Source organism: Homalodisca vitripennis, unplaced genomic scaffold (genome assembly GCF_021130785.1).
Source record: "Homalodisca vitripennis isolate AUS2020 unplaced genomic scaffold, UT_GWSS_2.1 ScUCBcl_3428;HRSCAF=8959, whole genome shotgun sequence".
Classification (NCBI taxonomy): domain Eukaryota; kingdom Metazoa; phylum Arthropoda; class Insecta; order Hemiptera; family Cicadellidae; genus Homalodisca; species Homalodisca vitripennis.
Genome location: NW_025779537.1, coordinates 18,815 through 43,008, shown reverse-complemented (window position 1 = coordinate 43,008; position 24,194 = coordinate 18,815). Strand labels below are relative to the sequence as shown.

The window sequence follows — 24,194 nt, the reverse complement described above, 5'->3', positions numbered from 1 at the left end:
TGCCGTCATTGTTTTTCTATACAAATCTTTACATTACCGCCGCAACTCTTGCAGCCTAAATTACTGACAATAGCATTTATGATGTCTACACTTATAATGATATTCTCACTCTCACATTCAACATCTTCATAACATTTGTTCCCTGATGATGACAACTTTTTTCCTTGAACTGGAAGGCCTTGGCTGAGAACTAGGCCTACCTTCAGTTTGTTCCAAAACATCACTTTGTTGTGTGATAGGTCCAAATGGTTTACTTCTGTAATATCTATTGCCCTTATTTTTATCTTTTTGAAGACACTAGTACGCCTAGGCATGATTAGGTAATAAATTCCATATGGTAAATAGGAATTTATTACCTAATCATGCCTAGGCGTTACTAAAACACTAATACAAAACCACTTCACTATATTCACAAAGACACAGTTCGTAACTATAGAAACAAGCAGCCTTCAGATTGTGTTTGTAAACAAACATAACCAAAACACTGAAATTTGGCAATAACAGAGATCTGCCCTGCTAAGCGAAAAGACCGTAACTGACAAAATTAAGGAATTTGAGGTTAGAGGTGATTTTTATGTTATTGACAACGAGGAATCCAAAAAAATAAGCTAAAAGACCGTATCTACAACAGTTTTTGAGATAATCAATATGAAATATACCGTAACTACACTTCAATTCTGAATTTCTAAGCCAAAACACCGTATCTACTATGTCTAAGCAAAATAAACGTATGTGCGGTGCAGATACGGTTGTTTTGCTTAGTCTCGTGCAGATACTGTTTTCTTGCTTAGAATATCTATTACGTCACATGTAGTTACCCATTTGGATTAACTTTTGAGACGTGTGCAATTAAGCTTGACTTTGTTAATAGTGTAACATTACAGTGTAAAATGACATCAAAAAACGCAAAATGAATAACTAATAACTATTATACCTCAGCTGATTAAGCCGTAATATAACCTCAAAACAAAATTGTTTAGGTTTGAAGTGAATTTCTTTATAAGCTCTGAATTTGTGATTGGACTGTGAGTTTGAAACCTTGAGAAGAAGTGTTTGATTCAGATGGTTTAAAATGGGTTATACATGTAATGTGTGTAAGAAATCATTTTCTAGATGCGCATTTTTAGTTCATAACTCTGACAGCAAATGCAATCCTGCCCCTAAGGAAGTTTTGCCAGTTAGGCCTAGGCCTAGTACATCAACATCGTTTGAGCAAGTAGAACAGTCTCTGCCATCTACTTCTAGTAATGCAGATGTAAGTACAATATTGATTAGGCCTACCATAATATAGTTTTAATCCTAGGCCTAGAAATAGAGCTTTTAAAACAAACTTAATTTATCAATATGCAGAATTAGTCTAGATTAAGCCACTGTAGCCTAAATGCTTTTTGTTTGCTGGTCCCTGCAAAAATTATTTACAAAATTATTATTTTTTTCAGCCAAGCGCTCCTACAGTTCTTCAAAACGGATCACTTTTTATGGTCGTCCACTTGAACAATGAGGAAACACGTAGTAGGCCTTATGCTAATTTAACAGAAGTTGATATCAGACATGAAGAGTCTACGACAACTACAGATAATAAAAAGGTAATTTGCTTAATCTACTATGCCCTATCAAACTGATAGCCTAAAATATATCGGTAATATATATTTATTTAATTCAGTAAATAAAATAAATAAGCGAACTAGTTGAATGTAGGCCTACCAACGCCTCATATTTTGTTAGCTTTTGTAGGGTTATGCAATGTTGTCTATAGGCAACTTTTATGTTTGATTTATATCTTACTACTGTCATAACTCATTGAATTACCAAATATGTAAATTGCATAGGATGAAAATATAGCCTACATGAAAAAATATATAAAATATAGCCTTAATGAAAAACTCATTTATTTCACTTTTTTGCAGAGCTATGAATCAAATGAAGACAATGCCAGTGATTTTATTGAAGATTTGTTTGATTTATTGCCTGAAGCGGCAGAAGAACAACAGCTACAGAATGTCGACGTGCTGTTTGACATAGCTCCAGATTTGGTAGAAAATGTTGCCATTGTAGTTGAACAAGTCAACCCAATAGAAGTAGCGCCAACAGAGGAACACCAGCAGATGGAGACAGCAGAGTCGAACTTAGAACATAATAATACAGCTGCTTTGCTCGAGGAAACAGATGAAGCTCCTAAAGGGTTCACCAAAAATGGGAACCCGAGGAAAAGAGCTGCGCCGAGGTGTAAAGAAGACATTAAATCAAAACGTAAAAAAAATAAAGATAAACATGCACTTCAGCCCCCATGTAATAATACATGTAAAAGAAAATGCACGACCAAACTTACAGAACACAGAAGAATGAAAATCCACGAACACTTTTGGGCTATGGAGGAAAATGAGAGAAAAGTTTTTATTTTAGGGCACATTGATAAAAGCAAAGTTAAAAGGAAAACACACCCAGAGGAAGAATCAAGGAGGGGAAAAACATTCTTTTACTTCCTTACAGACAGTGACGGAGCAAGAAAGATGGTTTGTAAAACATTTTTCTTATCCACACTCGGCTACAAAAAAAACAATGACATGTTCATTACTAATGTTTTGAACAAATCAACTGATGGCGTTTTATCGAAACGCGATCAACGGGGAAGACACCCCCCACATAACCTTGTGGATAGGAGTATTATCAAGGATCATATTTTAAAATACAATCCATGTATATCACATTATAGGAGAGAACATGCTCCTAACAGGAAATATCTGTACCTCAGAACCATATGAGCCTAAGTCCAAAATTTCTTATTTTTTAGGTTATTGCACGTATGTTCTTAAAATTTCATTTTACATCCAGCCATACCATCGTAACTCCGCTAAAAATTCTATTTTTATGATTTATCAAAGGTTATATGAGTCTAAGTCCTGAGGTATATCAGAACCAGACAAACTTAACTCCACCTATGATGTTATGGTTCTGAACATTGAGCATTTCAGCAAAAACCTAAGTCCACAAAATGGACTTGCCATTGTCTGGCCCTAGCCACTATACTCATTTAGTCTCAAGTCCTGTTTTCTGAACAGCTGATGACTGTCAATAATACTGTTGATATTGCTGCTGCCTGCTATTAGAGAGATTATTGAGGTTAGGACTGAGCTGTACTAATCAAAGTTTTATTCTACTTTTAACAAAACGTTTTGGTATTAATATGGAAAGTAGGGGAAAGTTTATACTTTCCAAATTGAAAAACCTTAATACGTTCACTGAAGATAATCTGAAACCTGAAACTAATGATTGTCCTAGCAATCAATCAGTAGAAGTTCCACGAAGAAATTCCACTCCTTCACCGACTTTAACCGAATTAAAAGTATTTTTTAAATATGTTTACAAGCTAACAATATGTAAAACTTAAAGTAAAATTCGAATTTTATACTCAGACCTCAAGGAACAATTTTTATTATTATTATTATTATTAGCCTAGGTTTAGAACATTGTTGTGCCAATAGGAGAAGTAGGCCTAAGTGTATGTTTGATTTTCAATTTTATTTCTAGGTATTGAATCCAGATTGCACATCCATCCTCGTTTTACCTGACAATGACTCAACCCAATGGAATTTTAACATGCATGAAAGTGAAAATATCCAAGTTGAAAGAGAAACTAGTAAAGACGTACATCTTCTTAATTTCATTTCAACTCCAGTAGAACCAGGTGAGATTAGTAGGTACATAATACTCTAGGCTCAGTTTAAATAAATTTCAGTAAATTTATGGTTGTTATAAAAATCTTTTTTGTGTAAATTACTGTTATGTTTAACCATTTAACCATATTGTAGCAGGTATTTACTCGGGGGCTTTAGCCTACCCTAGCAATAATTTAGGTTCCATTTCAATCGTGTTAAGCTGGGCCTAGACCTAGTACATTGTCATTAGACTGTAAATGCTGTAGTCGGTAGGGACAGAGAGCATTAATTTCATACGATAATAGTTATATTCTTAGGGGTTCTTTGTCTTTCCGACTTGTTATTCTACCTAATTTAACATTCTACATGTTTAACAGAAATTATACTTCAATATGAAAAACTTCGTGAGTGACGAGTAAATTACACATAATTACCAAAAACATGATAAAAATTCAATAGAAATCCACTTTAACGATATAATATTTTTTATATCCACATTCTTTGTGTAGGCTATCTATATAATGAACTAATCAATGTTTTGGCGGAACATCAATTTAAAAAATTAAAATAAATTGGACAAAACCGAGTGAATTTCTCTATTTCTTGAAGGCTGGGAACACTTGTAGGAAAGAAAGCTCTATGTTATTAAAAGCAAAACACTTAAATAAAATTAAATATTCAAAATATCTTAACAATTTATTTTTCAGAGTCAAATGAATGGGAGCTAGAGACGATAACACAAGTGACAAACATGGAACAAGAATCTGGAGCATCGACAACACTGGAAGATTTAGATGATGCGCTATCTTCTGTGAGCGACCTATTTGAGAATGACATCGATGATCCAACATACACTCCACCTTCAGGTTCAGAGAGTGATTCAACTTTAAGTAACGATTTAGAACAAGTACAAAGTCAATCTGTAAGTACAAATACTACAGCAAATAATAATAATATAATACCTCTGGTACCATACACCGATTCAGATGACACGGAGAGCGAGTTACCGATAGTTACTCAACCTAAAAATAAAGGAAGAAAAAGAATAAGGAATGAAAAAAAGTGGAAAAAAAACATTAGAAAGCAGGGACGAATTTCTGGAAAAGAGCATGTCAACTCTAAAGGAGATATTGTAAAAGAAAGAACTTTAAGACCTCCTTGTAAAACTACTTGTCGCTTGAAATGCTCTCAGCGCATAAGTCATGCACAAAGAGTACACATTCATTCTGACTATTATAATAGTGAAAGAAACTTAAGTTCTAAACGCCAGTATATAGTTTCTTGTATTACAACCAAGCCAATAGCCAGGTCACGACAAAGAGATGGTTCTAGAAATAGTAGAAAAAACAGCCATACTTATTTTCTCAAATGGGATAACAATTTTGAAAAAGTTTGCAAACAATTTTTCTTGAACACACTAGTAATATCAGAAACATTTGTTAAGTTTGCTCTCTTAAAAACCCAAAGTACTGGTATGGTTGAACCAGACCATCGTGGCAAACATGTACCAGGAAACAAAATACCAGAGACAGCAAAGGATATCATAAGAAACCACATATCAAAATATCCAGCATATGAAAGTCACTATAGTAGGGAAAGGACAAACAAAAAATACTTGGGTAATGATTTAAACATTTCCATAATGTATACCATGTATGAAAATGAATGTAAAGAAAAAAATATCAAACCCGAAAAGAAATGGTTATTTTCAGAAATTTTCAATAGAGAATACAATTTGTCATTTCATTTGCCAGACAATGACACATGTGATTTTTGTGACAGAATTGATTGCCAATTAAAGAATGCAAACGGTGAGCAAAAAGAAAACCTTCAAGCAGAAAAGCAGAAAGCATCTAGATGAAGCAGCACGTAGATACCATTTGAAAAAAGAAGATAAGCTTTTGGGACAAGGAAATGAAAAATTTAAAGTTGTTATGGCAGACCTACAGAAGTGTCTTCCTACTCCAGCTCTCACAAACTGTCAAAGCTTCTACTTGAGAAAGCTCTGGACTCTAAAACTACACCATTGACGACAGTAGTGGAAAGAAAACGTGGTGCATGATTTGGAATGAGACCACTGCAGGTAGAGGTGGAAGTGAGATGGCTTCTTGTTTGTTTACCTGGGCAAATGAAGAGCTCAATAAAAGCAGCATTGACACTCTGACTGTTTGGACCGATAACTGCAGCGGTCAAAATAGAAATATTAATATGATTTTTATGTACATTTGGATTTTGAAAACTCTACCCAACATTAATGAAATAAACCACAAATTTTTATTAGCTGGGCATACACATATGGAGGTAGATGGTAAACATGGATTAATAGAAAGAGCAAAAAAGCATCTTAAAACTAACACAATATTTACTACTAATAATTGGGCGAACTTCATCGCATCTTGTAGCAATAAAAACACATTCATTGTAAAGAAAATGTCTCTTGAACACTTTCTTGATTTTCTTTCGCTTACTAATAAAGATGGACCATTAATAAACAGGAAAAAAAAAATACTATTGGAGAACCTTTCCTCATTTCCAACACAGTTTGGTTACAGGTTCGAAGAGAAGAACTTGGTATACTGTACTATAAAACAAGCTTTGATGATGTTGATTTTAAAAGTGTGGATTTGAGAAGAAATAAGAGAAAAGAAACAATCATGCCTGAATCAGTTCCGAAACTAAGATCTGAGAAGAGGAAAATAAGTAATGAAAAATTCAGAGATTTAATGACAATCCTCCAGTGGGTCCCTGAAGAATACAAGGCTTACTTTGAGAACCTTCCACATGGGGCTAGTGAAAATGACTTTCCAGATATCAGTTCAACATTATTAGATTAATTCTTACCTTATATTTATAGTTTTTATAAGCAGTGTAATAGTGTTTTATTGACGAAACAATGTATATTAGTTGCTAATGGAAATACAATGCTTAAGTCCAAATAGCATTAAAACAAATGTTTTTGATTTTAGAAAAAACAACTTTCCAGATGCCATTACAACATTGTTAGATAATATATTTTATTAGCATTGTAATAGTGTTTTTATTGACTAAACCATGTATATTGGTTGCTAATGGATACACTTAATTTGGTTGCTTAAGTCCAAGTAGCAATATAACATATGTTTTTGATTAGAGCCAAAATATCGTAAGTCCATTTTTAATGTAACAAAAAAATAATTACATAAAAATACTAAAGCAGTTTAATGCTTCTATAAACATAAGTAAGTTAACTTGTGAAGTAGAAACTAAACACAGTTCATAATTTTATAATAAAGAATAAACACAACTGTTCGTAGTTTTTATGCTCTCCTGTAAAATCTACTAAATGTGACTTAGGCCCATATAGTTCTGAGGTACAGATATTTGCCCTGTGAACTGTCAATAGCAAAAATGCACGAAGAATTAATGAAAGATCACGAAGCAGAAGAAAACTTTCATTGTTCATACGACTTGTATCGAAATGTAATATCAGAAATGAACATTTCCTTTGCAAAATTGGGCCACGAGGAATGCGAAAGATGTGAAAAGTACAATCTACACAAACAAGATCATGGCCAAATCGATGAACTTTTGTGTCCGGAATGCAATGAATGGAAAGATCATAAAAAGAAATATACTGAAGCCCGAGAAGCATATGAAAAATCAATTGATAAAGACAATTTAGATAGTTATAGGCCTTCTGGTACAGTTGTCTACACAATGGACTTGCAGAAAGTAATAATGTTGCCTCACATTGAACAGTTCAAAGAAGCAGTGTTTACTCGTAGAATTGTCCTTTTCAATGAATCATTTGTGCCTGTTGGAAAAAAAACCAACCATGGATCCTTTTGCATGCATCTGGCATGAGGGAATTTCCGGTAGGAAAAAGGAGGACATTGCGAGTGCATTAAATTCTTTTATCATGCACAAAAGAGATGCAAAAAAAATACACATTTGGATGGACAATTGTGCAGCCCAGAACAAAAATTGGGCTTTGTTTTCCTACCTGACAGGATTGGTAAATTCAAATAATATTGAAGCTAATGAGATTGTTTTAAACTATCTAGAGACAGGACATACATTTATGTCTGCAGACCATTTCCATCACCAAGTTAATAAACAGGTAAGCAATGATAAATTTGAATTTAGAACCTATTATATTACAAGTACCTCTACTTTTATAATGTAAATGTTATAAAATTAAGTAATCTTTTACGTTTCCACTTTCGGCGCAGCTTTTTATTTGTTTCTTTTTCCTTAAGTTATTCAATTTTAAATTTTTGTATTGTTTCAGATAAAGTCAAAAGGAAAAATGTATGATTTTGAAGACTTCAAAGATGCTGTCAAAGCTAGTAACTCTGGAAAGGTTACTGTAAAGAGCATGGAGCATCAGGACTTTTTCACAGAATTTAACTATTCTTCACAGTATAAAATTATGCATAAAGTTCCTCGTCCATATCTTAGTGAAAATGGTACATGTTCTTTTCCAAAGAGGATCTTTTGACATGTTCTACAGAAAATCATTCAGTGGGGAAGTCTTTCAATTGTCCTTTTTAAAAGCAGGATTTACGAAGAAGAGAGAAGTTCCAAAACCAAATACAAGAACCAGCCCCAGAGGTGTGAACAAAGAAAAGAAACAAGACATTATTAAAAAACTTGTGCCTTTGATGCCTCCCAACAGACATGGCTTTTGGGTTGATCTAGCAGTGAGTGAGGAGCCTGATCTAATCACAGAACATGACATTGACTGAGTTGTATAGACGATATTCATGTAAATTTCTAAAAATGTGTGTAACTTTGTCATCATAGTAATTAGAAGTCTCATTTTATCATTAAAACTAACACTAGATAAATATTATGTGACTTGTTACTGTGTTTAGCCCTACAATCATGCTGTTGAAATCGCATAGAACAAGAAGCCAAAAAAACCGTATGTGGCAGATACGCTTTTTTGGCTTAGAATCGCTTAAGGTACACTTATGTAACTACAAGTATTTAAATGATAAATGAATTTTTTTACTTCATAAACTATATTTTTAGATTCTGGATACAATATTACAAATTGCCTCAAAAAACCAGAACTTAATATTTAAATCTACTGCTTGGCAATGAGCAAAAGAGTAAAGTCAGCCTAGCTCAAAATAGGCCAGATGTCAGATACCCTTTTCTTCCTTAGCAGGGCAGAGATGCTCTGATGTCCAGATGTCTGTAAGAGAGCAATAGAGGTTAACGACATAGACATAAAACACCAGAAGCTGCAGACGCTTTTGCAGCCAGCTAAAATAATTACTATATAAAAGACAAGAACGCAGCGCTCAAAACGCACTAAATTTGTTATGTAGTCTTATATTTGAAAAATCATAGAAGCTCAACGGAAAGCCATTTTTATGTAGGGATTGCAGTAAATTGTTCAGAAAGAATCAAATAATAAAATAAAAAATAAAAGCGAAAAAAAACATTTTTTTTACCGATTTTTGCGTTCAACTCCCCTTAAAAAATGAAAATTGTTAAAAGCTAGTTAATTTTGAAAAAAAAAGTATTCCACCACATATTAGACGTGCACTCAAGTGGTGCTTGGAATTAAAGCCACCAGACATGTTAGATGGCAACCAAGATTTTTCTGGATCGGAATGATACGGTTACTCTTAAATTTAAACAGCTCGTTAAATAATATAGGCCTAGCATATTTTAGTTTAAGTAATAATTTTTTTTCAGCAGACCATCCAAACGAAGATGATTCTGGCGCTAGTTCTCTGGGGCTTTACGACTCGGATGCCGACAAAGAATTCTTCCCCGATGATGAGTCAACTTCTGATACTAGCTCTCATGAACTATTCCCTGGCAACGGTACTCGTAATCAAACATGTATGAGTAACAAAGTAAGAGGAAAAATAAGTGATTCTCAGTCAGATCAAAAACAATAGGGATGTTGCCAACGAACAAAACTTCCAGATTGCCGGGTCAAGCACTTCAGATAATCCCCCACTAATTAACAATCCTCCTAATAATGAAGAGGAGCGTGTTATTGATCAAAACAGAGCAAGTAACAAAAGAAAAGTAAAGAATAAAAACCGTTATCAAACAGCCAGGAAGAAAACGAGTGCGACGTGAAGAAAGTTGGTTGAGCAATGTTCGTAAGCAGAAACATGCAAAAGGAGAAGCATATACTAATAAAAAAAGGGAAGGAAATTCCAGCCAAAACCCTAAAGCTACCTTTTTCTAGCAAAATGAAATGCTACGAGAAAATTTCTGAAGAGTGTCGGCAACAGATTTTAAAATCCTATTGGTGTGAACAAAGTACATCAGACGTCAAAAGGAAATTTAGTATTTCCTGTGTTCAATGCCAACCGATAGAGCGAGAAAGACAAAGGCGTTTAAATTCCGGTCGAGGCAAAAAGCATACTCTTTCTTACTATTTTCAATCCTAATGGTAATGATAGAATGAAAGTGTGCTAGGTCATGTTCTTGAATACTTTATGCATATCCAACAAAGTTGTTATCAATACATTCAAAAACCTTCAACCTAGTGGAATCGTAAAACAAGACCAAAGAGGAAAACATGTACCTCCCACCAGGACCCGTGATGCTGTCATTGATACTGTTTTAAACCACATATCATCAATTCCTTATTACGAATGCCATTACTCTAGAGAGAATGCCACAAGAAAGTATCTATGGACTGACCTCAGCATTGAAAAAACGTATGAGATATACCTTGAGTTCTGTAAATCGAATAACATCTCTGAAGAAAATATTGCTAAAAACTGGGTGTATCGTGACGTATTTAACATAAGGTTCAATCTTTCCTTCAAACGACCTGAAGTTAACACATGCGATTCCTACCAAGCTAAACTTAAAGGTAATTTGAGTCAGTTAGAAAGAGAGGCAATACAAGCCGAGTACAAGAATCACATAGATGAATCAAAGAAGCGTTACGATTTGAAAGCCGCAGACTCAAAAATTACCAAGGAGGATCCTTCTTATAAAGTTTTGACTGGTGATTTACAGAAGTGTTCACCGACACCTTTAATTACAAGTGGGCTGAGCTTCTACAAAAGAAAACTGTGGATTCTTGACTTTACTATACATGATGCCTTTGACTCAACAGTTCACTGCTTGATGTGGTACGAAACAAAAGGAGCAAGAGGAGGGAATGAAATTGCTTCAGCTATCATGAAGTGGGCTGACAATGTGATTCCAGGTTCAGCTGTTCAAGATATCACTTTATGGACTGGACAACTCTTATGGTCAAAACAAAAACAATGATCTATGATTATGTGTTTCTTCTGGATATTGAAAAAATATCCGCACATAAAAACCATTAATCAAAAGTTTTTGCTCAAAGGACATACGCTTATGGAGGCTGATACGTTTTTGAAAGTTCACGCTCTCATAGAGAGAAAAAGAAAGAAAGCTAACAGTATGAGCATATTGACACCTTGGGGCTGGCAACAATTAGTGCGGCAAACTTCTTCAAAATACTCTGTATTTAACATGGAATTAGAGGGTTTTAAAAACTTTGAGTCCTTTGCTAAAAGGCAAAGATTCTCCGTTTGTGTCCAGGAAGTATGATATTGACAAAAACACTGTTCTCATGTCAAATTTTGTACACATACAAGCCAGACAAGAAAACATGGGTCATCTCTTCTTCAAAACTTCCATTTGACGGACATTTTTCAGAAATGAGTTATGTGCGATCCCGTAGAGGACAAGAACTACCGTTCCCGAAAACTCTTCTATTAGTATCATACCAGAGACTACCAATAAATGTAGCAAAATACAATGATCTGATAGCACTACTGCCATTACTCCCATATGTGTGCCATAACTACTTCAAAAATCTGCCGAGAAGCAACAACGTCTCCATGTACCCAGAAGATGACCCCGAAGAAGACTCTGATTAGTTGGCACTATTTTGGAAATACAGTGTTTATTTAATTTTGAGTTGCTATGGTAACTAGTTAAGTATTATGAAGTATTAAAACTGGAAAAAAATTCACAGAATTAAAACTCTATGTCCTTTTCATTTCTAACAACCCGCTACTTTCTCAGAGGTAAAAAGCACCAAGTCCAACAAGTTTTTTTAATAAAATATTTTAAAATAGGTAAATAACAGTTTTTTTGTTTTAAAACAGTTTAAATAGACAATAAGTTAAAATATAAAATTAAAAAAAAATCAATTTAGTAATGAATATAAATGATAAGGTATAACATTTTATATTGAAACATTTTTTTCAAACTGTTCTCCTGAAAAGTAAACAGTTTTGTGACATAGTGCCCTTACCTCCCAGATACAGAAATATAACTCTCTATTTTTATTAGTTCCTGAGAAAAGGTACATCAAAGTAGTGTAATTTAACATGGGCGGGATAGAGAGGTACGCAACCCCCTTCAATGAAATTACAGGGTCTCAGATAGAACCAGAAACACCCATTGCATTATTTCCTAATAACTTTATAGAAAAACTAGTATATGAAACAAACCTATACGCGACCCAAAAAGGAGGGGGAGTAAATAGAGCTCCTAGAAATATTAATGAAATGTAAATATTTTTAGGAATAAATATCCTCATGGGAATAAAAAGATTATCATCATACAGGGATTATTGGTCCTCATCACGTGAGCTTCGAGATGACTACATATCTAGTACTATGTCTGTCAATAGATTTGGATGGTTTCTCACTAACTTCCATGTGAATAACAATAGTAAAACTCCTCCACGTGAATCACCAGAATACGATAAACTTTATAAAAATAAGACCTTTGCTGAACACTTTAACTGAAACATAATATAAAAAACTGTTACTATCCAACACGGTTTCAGTCAGTAGATGAATCGATGATTGCCTTCAAAGGTCGTAGCTGTATAAAACAGTACATGCCAAAGAAGCCCACTAAACGTGGATACAAAGTGTGGGTCCGAGCTGAACAGAGGGGCTATGTATCTCAGTTTCAGGTATATGAGGGGAAGAGGCAAAATAAAATTGAGAAGGATTTGGGCCAGAGGGTTGTTTCTGAACTGACAGAGTATTTGTTAGGTAAAAAATTATACTGTCTTCTTTGATAATTTTTTTACCAATGTTACTCTTATAATTGCATTGCAGCAAAAGAAAATTCAGGCATGAGGCACTATTAAGACCTGACAGGAAAGACTTCCCAAAAGAATTTTTGGATGACAAAGATATGGATAGGGGAGAGGGAATCTGGTGGTGTAACTAGGACAGGTATAGTTACACTGAAATGGAAGGATAAAAGGGGAATTCATTTTCTGTCCAACTACCATAACCCACAAGAAGTGGCTACAGTGAACAGAAAAGAGTCTAATGGTACAATAACACAAGTAAGTTGTCCCCCGCCTAGTAAAGGATTACAATTTTCACATGGGATATGTTGATAAAGGAGATATGCTGAAAGCCACATATACAATAAAAAGAAAATCAATGAAGTGGTGGCCAAGAATTTTCTACCACTTTCTGGATACTACCGTGGTCAACGCTTTTATAATTTTCAATTGTCACACGGAAGGGAAACAAGATACCTTAAAAACTTTAAAATGAGTATAGTAAGGTCCCTAATTGGTCTGCCTCGTGTTGAACAAAGAGGAAGAAAGTCAGCTGAGAAACTAAATCCATATAAGATTAATGTTCCTCAAGAAATACGATTTGCCAAGGCAGAAACACATGCCAATCAGAACTAGGCTACATCCCGCAGATGTGCCTGGTGTTCTACAAAGGAAACCCAACACAGGTCAAAATGGGCGTGTTCTATCTGCAAAATAGCTTTCTGCCTAATTGAATCAAAAAAACTGTTTCCACTCCTACCATAAAACATAGACTAGGAGAGATTGTGTCTTACAATATTCATATACCTATGTGTGAACTTTTTAAATTAAAATCAATAAAAAATTTAGAATTAAGTACAATTTAGTAAATATGAATTTGTAAGGAAATATCGTGTTTTCTTATCAATAAACTCATTTTTTTTTTAAATAATTAAGTTTATTATTTCGTTCAACACCTATACAAAAAAAGGCCTCACATGCATAGTGGTATTTGTATCTTACCACCTCAATAAAAGAAATTAAAAATTATTTTTAAAGGCAAAAAATAATATTACGAAGTATTTTTACTATGCTAATAAGGAATATAACAATAAAATCAAAACATGTCATTTGGAAAATTCGTGCTTCAAAGGGTAAAGGGGAGCCAATACGTTTTTGACGTTGTTAATGCATTTTCAACAGGCTTTCGAACCTAAATAATGAGTTTTTATTTAGTTTTAAACTTAATCATTGGTTTCAGAACCTGGCCCTCCTGACGATACCGATGAGGACAGGAATTACGATCCAGGCCAAGAAGAAGAGGATTCATCAGAATCATCTTTGTCAGATGCTGAAGAACAAACACAAAGTAAAAGGACAAGGAAACTACTGAGAATCCCAGAAAACTGGAAACGGAGTAAAGCAAAACTTTTGCGGAACTTTGGCAAAGCTTACACCGATTCAAAAGGGAACCAAGTAAGAGCAAAATCAGTACAACCCTATGACCATGTTTGCCGGTACGAGTGCAAAAATATTTCTGATGATAAAAGAAAACAAGTTTTTTATGAGTTTTGGGGCTTAAAATCATGGGACTTACAGTCTGCTTTTATAAATGGATGCATGGAACTGTGTGTACCAAAAAGGTAGCAAATAAATGTTGTGAAACACAGACAAGAGTGTTCTGCTGAAACTCCTAGGAAAAAGGGTTTGCAAGACTTATTTCCTTAAAACTCTAGATATTTCTCAAAAAAGATATGACAATGTTCTGGCAACAAAACAGAATGCAGGGGCAGGTGTTTCTCCACGGGACCGTAGAGGCAAACATGCCCCTAAAAACAAAATATCTGAGGAAACCATAAATCACATAAAAAAAAACACATAGAATCATTCCCCAAAGCTACAAGCCACTATTCGAGAGCAAAAAATGGAGAGAAAACAAAGTACTTGGAAAGCAATTTAGACATTAAGAAAAATGCACAACTGTATGTTGAGCTTTGTAAAGATGAGGGGTTGGCCTCGGTAAAAGAGTCATTTTACAGACACATTTTTGTGGCTCAATTCAATCTTAGCTTCAAACCACCTCGTAGTGATACGTGCAACAAATGTGACGGATTGGAAATAAAAATTAAATTTGGCACAAGTCAAGATTCTATTGACAATAGCAAGGCTGAAAAAGAACGTCACTTGACAGAAGCTGAAAATGCTAGAGCAGCGAAAAAAGAAGTGCTGAAGAAGAATCTAAGACAAATCCGGCTGTTGTAGCGATATGTTTTGATGTCCAGAAAATTCTGCCTACGCCGATGTTAACTTGCAACAGAGTTTACTATGCAAGACAGTTAAGCGGCCCACACACGCTCAGATCTGTTGCGATACAAGGTTTCGTGCAACAGATATCATCGTGTGTGGGGAGGTTGCAATGAAGCGGTTGCAGTATCAGGCGGTCATTTTACAGACACATTTTTGTGGCTCAATTCAATCTTAGCTTCAAACCACCTCGTAGTGATACGTGCAACAAATGTGACGGATTAGAAATAAAAAATTAAATTTGGCACAAGTCAAGATTCTATTGACAATAGCAAGGCTGAAATGAACGTCATTCGACAGAAGCTGAAAATGCTAGAGCAGCGAAAAGAACTTTTATGAGTTTTGGGGCTTAAAATCATCGGACTTACAGTCTGCTTTTATAAATGGATGCATGGAACTGTGTGTACCAAAAAGGTAGCCAATAAATGTTGTGAAACACAGACGAGTGTTCTGCTGAAACTCCTAGGAAAAAGGGTTTGCAAGTCTTATTTCCTTAACCCTTTCAGTCCCACTGTCCATGTACATGGACATCAACTTTAGGATTTTTTTTAAATTTTGTTAAACTACTTTTATGCTGTTAAATCCCACTGTCCATGCTCATGGACTTGTTCTTTGCAAAAAAAAAAAAACACCTATAAACTAGTTTTATTGTCTTTGAAGTTCATTAGTAATGTTATTTTGGTTGACGTCAAGGGACAGCTAATGTTGTTGTTGACATAACCTCAATAAATTTGGAAGTAAAACAGCTGAGTAAATTTTTCCATATAAAAATACATATTTCTTGAAAGAAAAACATACACGTAATGTTTTGATGTGAAATACGTGTATTTATCTTTATTATAGTGGTTTCAGGAATTTTTTTTAAATATGGGTGTCCTTTTACGTGGACACTGGGTTTTGCTTCAAGTCGGCAGGGGCATTTAAAAATTAAATGTCTTCGATTTAGAAGGCCTTGGAATAGTGGATTTGTGATTTTTTGGTTACTGTAAGGGCGAAACTTCCAGTGTAAGTGTACAGTTTTAGGTTATGACAATTGGACTGTAGTAAATATGGACAGAAATAATAAAAAGTTACGTTCATCAGACATTTTAGATTTAATTGAAAATTGAAATTTATCTGAGCTTGATGATTTGAGTGAAAATGAGAATTAAGATGAAGCAGAAACTATCCCTCGCATTAGACCACCAGAAGATAATGAAGACGATGATATTGCAGACATTTACCTCCTGAATGAGGAGATAAGTGATTTATTTTCTGGTGTAGCCGTAAGTAACGAGATAACTTTGGAGAGCACATCTCGTAATTCTAGTATTAGGCCTATTGACGGTAATCATATGCCTAGTACATCAAGGGGTACTAATAACACTCTAGGCCTAGGCTTACCCAATCAAAATTCAGATAGGCCTATCGTATTACCAACAGTGGGTACACCACAACAAACAACCAGACCTGATCCTTTAGAGGATTTTATTCTAACAGAAAAAGATAATATTTGTTGGGTGAGAAAACCTTTTCCTAAACCAATTTTTGAGGTTATTTCTGTTTCAAATGATGAACAACAAGCTATAGGCCTAGATGTACGTGAACCTATATCGTACTTTGAAAATTATATTACATCTGACATCATTGAAAACATAAAAGAAATGAAAAATAGGTACGCTGTTTCAAAAAGGCCATACATTTACAAACCTAACGGTAAATGAAATAAAGTATTTTCTTGGTCTTCAGATTGCAATCGGGACGATAGGATTTCCTCGCCTACGTATGTATTGGGAAGAAAGCTACAGAATTCCAATGTTTAATAGTATGAGTAGGAATAGATTTTTTTTCTATCCAAACAAATCTACATTTAATAGATAATTTAGATATACCCGAAGATAACACAGATAAGTTTGTGAAAGTAAGACCAATATATGAAGCTGTGAAAAAGAGATGTCAGCAACTTCATGTAGAGAAATGTGTCGCTGTAGATGAACAGATAGTACCATTCACTGGAAATCTCAGCATGAAACAATACATAAAAGGGAAGCCAAACCCGTATGGGATAAAAATTTATTGCCTATGTGGTCAATCTGGCCTTCTTTACGATTTCATATTATATCAAGGTCCAACCACAGAATTTAATCCACAACTGTTGGAACGATTTGGGCAGTTACCCTCTGTCGTTTTGCAACTTGCCATAAACAATCTTCTAACAGAGCCACACTGTCTATTTTTTGATAATTTTTTTGCATCCTATAATTTATTTGAAATATTACGGGATCTAAACATTCAAGCAGCTGGTACTATCCAGTTGCCTAGGTTTGGTCGTGTCAACAAAAAGAAAAAATCTGACACACGACCACCACTTAGACCCTTAGAAGAGATGAAGGCAACAGGACGGGGTACATGTGATGAAATATGTAGTGCTGACAATAAAGTCGCACTAATTAGTTGGTTTGACAACAAACTTGTCAACATGGCAATCTAATTTTATTGCCTCAGGAACTCCAGTTACTGTTAGAAGGTGGGATAGATAAAAAAGGAAAAAGAGTATATTGAAGTAGAAATGCCTGAAATAACTAAACTATATAATGAAAACATGGGAGGTGTGGACAAGTTGAACCAGCTGCTTAGCTACTATCGGACATTCATAAAATCAAAAAAATGGACACTGAGAATGATTACTCATGCTATTGATTTAGCAATAGTTAATTCATGGTTTGAATACAAAATTGATTGTAAAATGAATAACATTGAAAAAAGAAATATTATGGACTTACTAAAATTCCGTACTAGTATAAGTGACCACCTTATAAATGTTGGACAAACAGCAACCATAAGGAAGAAAAGGGGAAGGCCTGCATCCACAGAAGACCTCCCTTCACATTCTACTTCAAAGGAAAGGACCAGGGAAGAAGTCCAACCTTCCAAAGCCATGCGTCGAGATACGGTAGACCATCTGCCAGAAGTTGACTCGAAAAAAGAGGCTACACGTTGTAAGAACCAGAATTGCAAAGGAAAAACCCATGTCTTTTGCACAAAGTGCCAAGTACATTTATGCCTTTTGTCATACAGAAATTGTTTTATTATGTATCACACAAAGTATGTCAAATTATGATTTTTTATCATCTAATTTCGATGTTTTTGCAATTTTGTTTAATTATTTGAAATGTAAGGGTATAATAATAATAATAAAATATGTTTATACTTCCTGTAGAATTGTTTTGTGTTATTTTCAAGCCTCCCATTTAGTCATTTTTTTAAGGATACCTTTCAATGTGACCACTTAAAATTTAAATGGCCCCCTTTCACTTTCATATAGTCCCACTGTCCATGTAGATGGACATACGCAAAAAATCAATTAAACAAAAATTTTAAACTAAAAATTACATATGTGTGTTCAAACAACCCCAAAGATCAGGTTTTTAATGAAAAAGAATTAAAAAAAAAAAAAAAATAATAATTTGGGACTGAAAGGGGTTTCTCTAGATATTTCTCAAAAAAGATATGACAATGTTCTGGCAACAAAACAGAATGCGGGGGCAGGTGTTTCTCCACGGGACCGTAGAGGCAAACATGCCCCTAAAAACAAAATATCTGAGGAAACCATAAATCACATAAACAAACACATAGAATCATTCCCCAAAGCTACAAGCCACTATTCGAGAGCAAAAAATGGAGAAACAAAGTACTTGGAAAGCAATTTAGACATTAAGAAAATGCACAAACTGTATGTTGAGCTTTGTAAAGATGAGGGGTTGACCTCGGTAAAAAGTCATTCTACAGACACATTTTTGTGACTCAATTCAATCTTAGCTTCAAACCACCTCGTAGTGATACGTGCAACAAATGTGACGGATTGGAAATTAAAATTAAATTTGGCACAAATCAAGATTCTATTGACAACAGCAAGGCTGAAAAAGAACGTCACTTGACAGAAGCTGAAAATGCTAGAGCAGCGAAAAGAAGTGCTGAAGAAGAATCTAAGACAAATTCGGCTGTTGTAGCGATATGTTTTGATGTCCAGAAAACCCTGCCTACGCCGATGTTAACTTGCAACAGAGTTTACTATGCAAGACAGTTAATCGGCCCACACACGCCGAGATCTGTTGCGATACATGTATCGATACAAGGTTTCGTGCAACAGATATCATCGTGTGTGGGGAGGTTGCAATGAAGCGGTTGCAGTATCAGGCGGTGTCGATGCCATGTTTCAGTATCCCGCAGACTGCGGAGTTTGGCGACACCACGCAACTGATACTGATACAAGTTTCAACGTGAATGGCACGGTATCGCAACGGTTTCCGCTCTTCAGTCAGATTTGCAACGCAGAGCTGTTCTGTACTGAATATCGTAGTGTTCGTAATGAGTTGCGAGAAAGGATTTTTGGAGCAGTTTATTAACATATACCATTTACATCCATGTTTGTGGAATACGAAGATCAATGATTACGCAAACACGCATATGCGGAATGATGCATACGCAGAGCTGTTAGAGTTCTGTAAAGAGAAGTAGCCTACCCCACTGCAACCAAAGATTTTGTTCTTAAAAAAATTCATGGATTACGATGCAGTTTTTGACGTGAGCTTAAAAAGGTATTAGACTCTCAAAGGAAAACCGGTAGTTCTGCAGATGACGTATATGTCCCAAATTTGTGGTATTACGAGTTGCTTTGTTTTATCGCAGATTCAGAAACACCAAGACAAGGGAAGTCCAGCTTGGGTGAAGATACGAACAACGACGATCAAGTAAGTTCGGAATACTCTCTTTATTGTTACAAATATTTTGCATTTACATTAAAAACTGTTTACAAAGTTAACGGTTGAAGACTAACATTTTTATTTTAACAAATAAAATTTTAAATGTCCATGGATTATTATGAGTAACAAATAGTTTTAATTATTTACGTATTATCCCATTAAGTAACAATATTTCAAGCAATAACTATGTTTTTGTAAGAAGAAATGAATTAATGAGTTTTAACCCTTATTGTGATTAGCAAGAATGAAAGTAAATGTTTTATATTTTGAGTGCAGTTGTTTACATATAGGCTCCTTAGATACTCCTTAGATGTTTTTCTAAATGCCATATTTTCTTGAAAATCTTACACTTCCCTCATTGTTGAAGTATGTTTTGTAGTTATCTCTGCTTTTCTTTGCTAACATCGACATTGCTCTCGGTGTGCGCTGTAAAGGAACCAAACAGCTCGCCGAACCACGCCATTCTCCAGGAACAACTTCTCCAGATTCTACGTCGTCTCTGTCAACGTCTGCAGTCCTGATGTACGTGTTTGTTTTATTCAACAAATACGTAGTTATGGAGTACACATGCTGCCAAAACAACACTGTCTACATTCTCAGCAGAAATCCCCATTTCAGATTTAAATACCCTGAACCTCGTAGCTAAAATTCCAAATGCATTCTCTACAACACGCCTCGCTCTACAATGTCTGTAATTGTATACTCCTTCTTCTTTGGTTAACCCTTTTCTCTGAGAATAAGGCTTATGTAAGTTCTCCATTAATGGAAATGCCTCATCTCCAAGTAATACGTAAGGCAAGGTATATTGTGTGTCCAGGATATTAATAGGTGGTGGTAGATTCAGCATCCCATCTTTTAATTTGTTATACAATGGCGTTTCTTGAAGCACTCCACCATCTGCCACTTACTTCCCATTAATGCCACTGTGAATAAACATAAACTCGTAATTAGCGTTTACCAGTGCTAATAAAACAATACTAAATTTTCCCTTGTAGTTGTAGTAGTAAGACCCACTGTTGGGTGGTTTTACAATTGAAATATGTTTCCCACCAATAGCCCCACAGCATGTGATAAAATCCCATTTTGCTTGCCCATTAGAGACTGCTCTCCAATCCTCTTCATTTGAGGGGAACTGAAACAAAAATATTGATGTTATTCTTATTCATAAACAGTCTTCATTACCGTAGATTTATTTTAATTTCAGGTACAAGATGACGATGCCTCTGTGATGGAAGAATCTGCAATCCAAGACGCTCCGTCTGAAGAATCTCACCCATCATCGGCACTTTCACAGGAAGTATCCGCTCTTCATCATCAACAACCTCGGCTTCCCGAGCTCCCTTACCTCTGAGGGAAAAACAACTAATGGAATTAGCGGGTAAAACGTTGCAATACTTCAATAACCGCCCACCGCCACAACAAACTGCGGATGACTATGACATTGCTGGTAAAAAGTATGCATGTGACTTAAGGAGTCTCGGTGCAGATCAGAAGAGTATAGCTGAAAAATTGTTGAGCGACATCATATTCTTTGGTAAGCTTAACAAACTAAATGAATTTTACTACAGTGCAGTTGAGTCAACAACTAGTTCACGCCAATAACAATAATGTACCGCAACCATCTGTGAATACACAAGCTAATGTTCATTATCAAACATTTCCTAACACAGCTAATCACTTCTTCCCTCAAACATACCCGAATATGACACTGAGTTATCCACAGAAATCTTCCGTTAACTCATTGCACAACGTACACCATGAAATAATTTATAGTATTGATAACATTTTCTCAAACAAGAGAAAAACATCCCGACCTCATCAAACAACGCCAAATTCATTGATCAGAACAAAGACACTAGCAAACAACTTTCTTCTCCTTTAACGTTCATGCAGGCAGAAAATTTCAACAACCACCAAAGCGTTCAACTGAAAGTAGTAGTGATGAAAATAATTTCATTGAACTTAAGACCCCGGGTGAACACGAACAGTCAGTTGAAATAGTTTGGCTTAGACAATTTTTTTACATTTTTCTGAAAAACATGATGAGATCTAAATTTCCATTTTAAATGAAAACTCTGTTACGTATTTTGTACTACAGGAAAAATTACTTAAAATGTTTAAAACTATGTACTGTACTGAGTAAGAAAGATAATTTGATTTAAGAAAAACTCATTTGTGATTTAATACTAGATACTCATATACATAGAATATTTGTGTTATATAACTATAACTTAAAGACTATATATCTAAGTAGTTATAATTTACTAATTTAATAATTTTAATTATTATTTACTGTGAGGAAGATGATTTCAAGAATAACAAATTCAGAATATAAAATATACGAGATTTGTATTCAGATAATACAGGGTTCAACTTGTATAGCAATAAGTTAAAGAAACTTAAAAAACTTGTATAGCAAAACTAAATTTCACAACCGAAATATAACTAATACTTTCATATTGTGTATTGTATGTATTGGTATGTCCTTTAATACAAGTGAACATATTTCAATCTTGAGTATCGTATAAACTTATGCAGGTCCATTCATAATCCCTATATTACTGAGTTTATTTATTTCTCTTACCTTTAGATATTCTTATTTTAACTCCTGAAAAAATAGCATCACACGTCTCGGGTATGATTTTCCCCAGAGCCTGAGGTGAGATTCCTGTAGAAAACTTCAGATCTTCATATGTGTTTCCAGTGGCAAGGTATCGTAGTGTTGCAGTTAGGTATTGTTCTGCAGTTACAGCACCCCTCATAACAGTGTCAGTTTTTTTTCAATACTGCACCTTACTCTTTTGTAACAAATTTAGGAAATTGGTCTCGTCCATTTGTAAATAGTTTTTAAAATCACCAGGTTCATTTAAAGCGAGTTCTCGTAATAAAGCTTTATTAGAAAAACGTTCCTTATCAAGTAGCCATTTTTGCACTACTTACTTTTAGGACGTCTACTCTTCTTGATAGCTACGCCTACAGCTACACCACAAGCAATCACAACTTCTTCGGGAATATCCATCTTTGCACATCTCTCTCCAGCGCGTTCCACACCAAAGTCTCAGTGACACTGCATCAGTGTGAGTGGTCTGCCCTTGCCACGATACGTGATTCATGACAACCTGGGTATCGAAACATGTATCGTAACAGATCTCAGCGTGTGTGGGCCGCTTTATGGACCTACAATTTAGCGATACATGATCTCGGAAGCAAACACGCCACGATGATGATGTGGACAGAAGCAGACGCGTCAAGGGGATCGCAAGAAATTGGATCCTGTTTGTTAAAGTATGTTTTTAAACTTCCTCGGACCGTCAAGCACATTATCGCCTTCAGTGATAACTGTGAAGGTCAGAACAAGTCCCAGTTTTATCACTAGGTTGGATGTACTCGTACATAGTGAACAACAAGCACATCGAGAGAGTGGACCACAAGTTTTCTTGTCGCTGGCCACTCCTACATGCAGTGCGATGAAGATTTCGGCCTCATCGAAAAAACAAAATACAGTTTGTTTTTGTGCCGGATGACTGGGTAACTGCTGTTGCGCCTGCACACCGTAAGTTTCAAGTTGTACAAATGAAAACAGATGACTTTCTGACAGTAGAAGGGATGTATGAGTATCTCAAAGACTCTGTAGTAGGAATAAGTAAATTTCAATGGCTCAGGTACTTGAATGATCCTTTTGTTGTCCTCTACAAGAACTCTGTAAATGAAACTGAGCCGTTCACATCATATGGCATGAGGAAACCTAAGTGCTCTTTCACACGATGTTCTAATTTCTAAGTGCTCTTCGTGATGTTCTAATTTCTTTCAATCTAAATTGGTCCGTGAATTCACCGACACGAGTGGACCGCTACAACGAGTACTGCCATCGACAATGTTGTTACCAACATTCCTGACCTGACAGTCTCTGTTTTGAACACTGCAATCTCTGACCACTTTGCGCAGGAGGCCGTGGTTCATGGGTACAAACTGGAAAGTCAAAAATTCTAAATTTAAAGTTGCCAGGACAATTCGGCCCCAAAATATTCACCACTTGAATGAGATTTTGGAAGCCGTTTCAAGTTTGGTAGTGTCGATGACATGTATGCAGCATTCAGTGATGGTTTCAACTATTATCTGGATGTTGCTTGTCCGTTCAGGAGGACCAAAAGTCAATCGCAAAACCACAAAAAAGGTACGTGGTTGACTAAGGGAATTCTTGTGTCTCGAGAGAAGCTAAAATTTTTTCACAAAATTTTCATTGGAACCCAAAACGAAAAATTTCAAAACTTTTTTCAGAAATTACCGAAGGATCTAAAAAAAGTTAAACAAGCAGCTAAAGCGTATGATGTAAATAGAGCCTTGGGTAACTGCGAAAACTTCTCAAAAACTGCTTGGAAAATCATAAACGACTTATCTCCAGATATACAAATTTGAGCAAAAATACCAAAGTAATTGCAATCAGAATTGAAGACAAAATTGTTGAAAATCAAGCTT

General features: G+C 35.2%; 2 protein-coding genes across 2 annotated transcripts; both read left to right on the top strand.

The window, feature by feature from the left end:
* The first annotated feature begins 514 nt into the window (after positions 1–514).
* Positions 515–7,653, top strand: LOC124372521. Its single transcript, XM_046830920.1, has 4 exons — positions 515–1,255; positions 1,440–1,586; positions 1,908–2,737; positions 7,013–7,653. Exons 1-4 carry the CDS (start codon positions 1,073–1,075, stop codon positions 7,497–7,499), a joined length of 1,647 nt encoding a protein of 548 aa, XP_046686876.1. The 5' UTR covers positions 515–1,072; the 3' UTR covers positions 7,500–7,653.
* Positions 7,654–7,672: 19 nt separating this feature from the next.
* LOC124372522 (dentin sialophosphoprotein-like) lies at positions 7,673–21,069 on the top strand. The gene is made up of 6 exons (XM_046830921.1): positions 7,673–7,755; positions 7,927–8,104; positions 9,348–9,479; positions 13,934–14,041; positions 19,645–19,706; positions 20,923–21,069. Exons 1-6 carry the CDS (start codon positions 7,717–7,719, stop codon positions 21,067–21,069), a joined length of 666 nt encoding a protein of 221 aa, XP_046686877.1. The 5' UTR covers positions 7,673–7,716.
* Positions 21,070–24,194: the final 3,125 nt, after the last annotated feature.

Bases quoted from the DNA above. Each gene is read 5' to 3' on its own strand.
- LOC124372521 (XM_046830920.1), top strand. From the start codon at position 1,073: ATGGGTTATACATGTAATGTGTGTAAGAAATCATTTTCTAGATGCGCA. The intron at 1,587-1,907 runs GTAATTTGCTTA...ACTTTTTTGCAG, and splicing joins CAACTACAGATAATAAAAAG to AGCTATGAATCAAATGAAGA. The intron at 2,738-7,012 runs ATATCTGTACCT...TCTGAGGTACAG, and splicing joins GAACATGCTCCTAACAGGAA to ATATTTGCCCTGTGAACTGT.
- LOC124372522 (XM_046830921.1), top strand. From the start codon at position 7,717: ATGTCTGCAGACCATTTCCATCACCAAGTTAATAAACAG. The intron at 8,105-9,347 runs GTACATGTTCTT...ATTTTTTTTCAG, and splicing joins TCCATATCTTAGTGAAAATG to CAGACCATCCAAACGAAGAT. The intron at 9,480-13,933 runs GTACTCGTAATC...CATTGGTTTCAG, and splicing joins TGAACTATTCCCTGGCAACG to AACCTGGCCCTCCTGACGAT.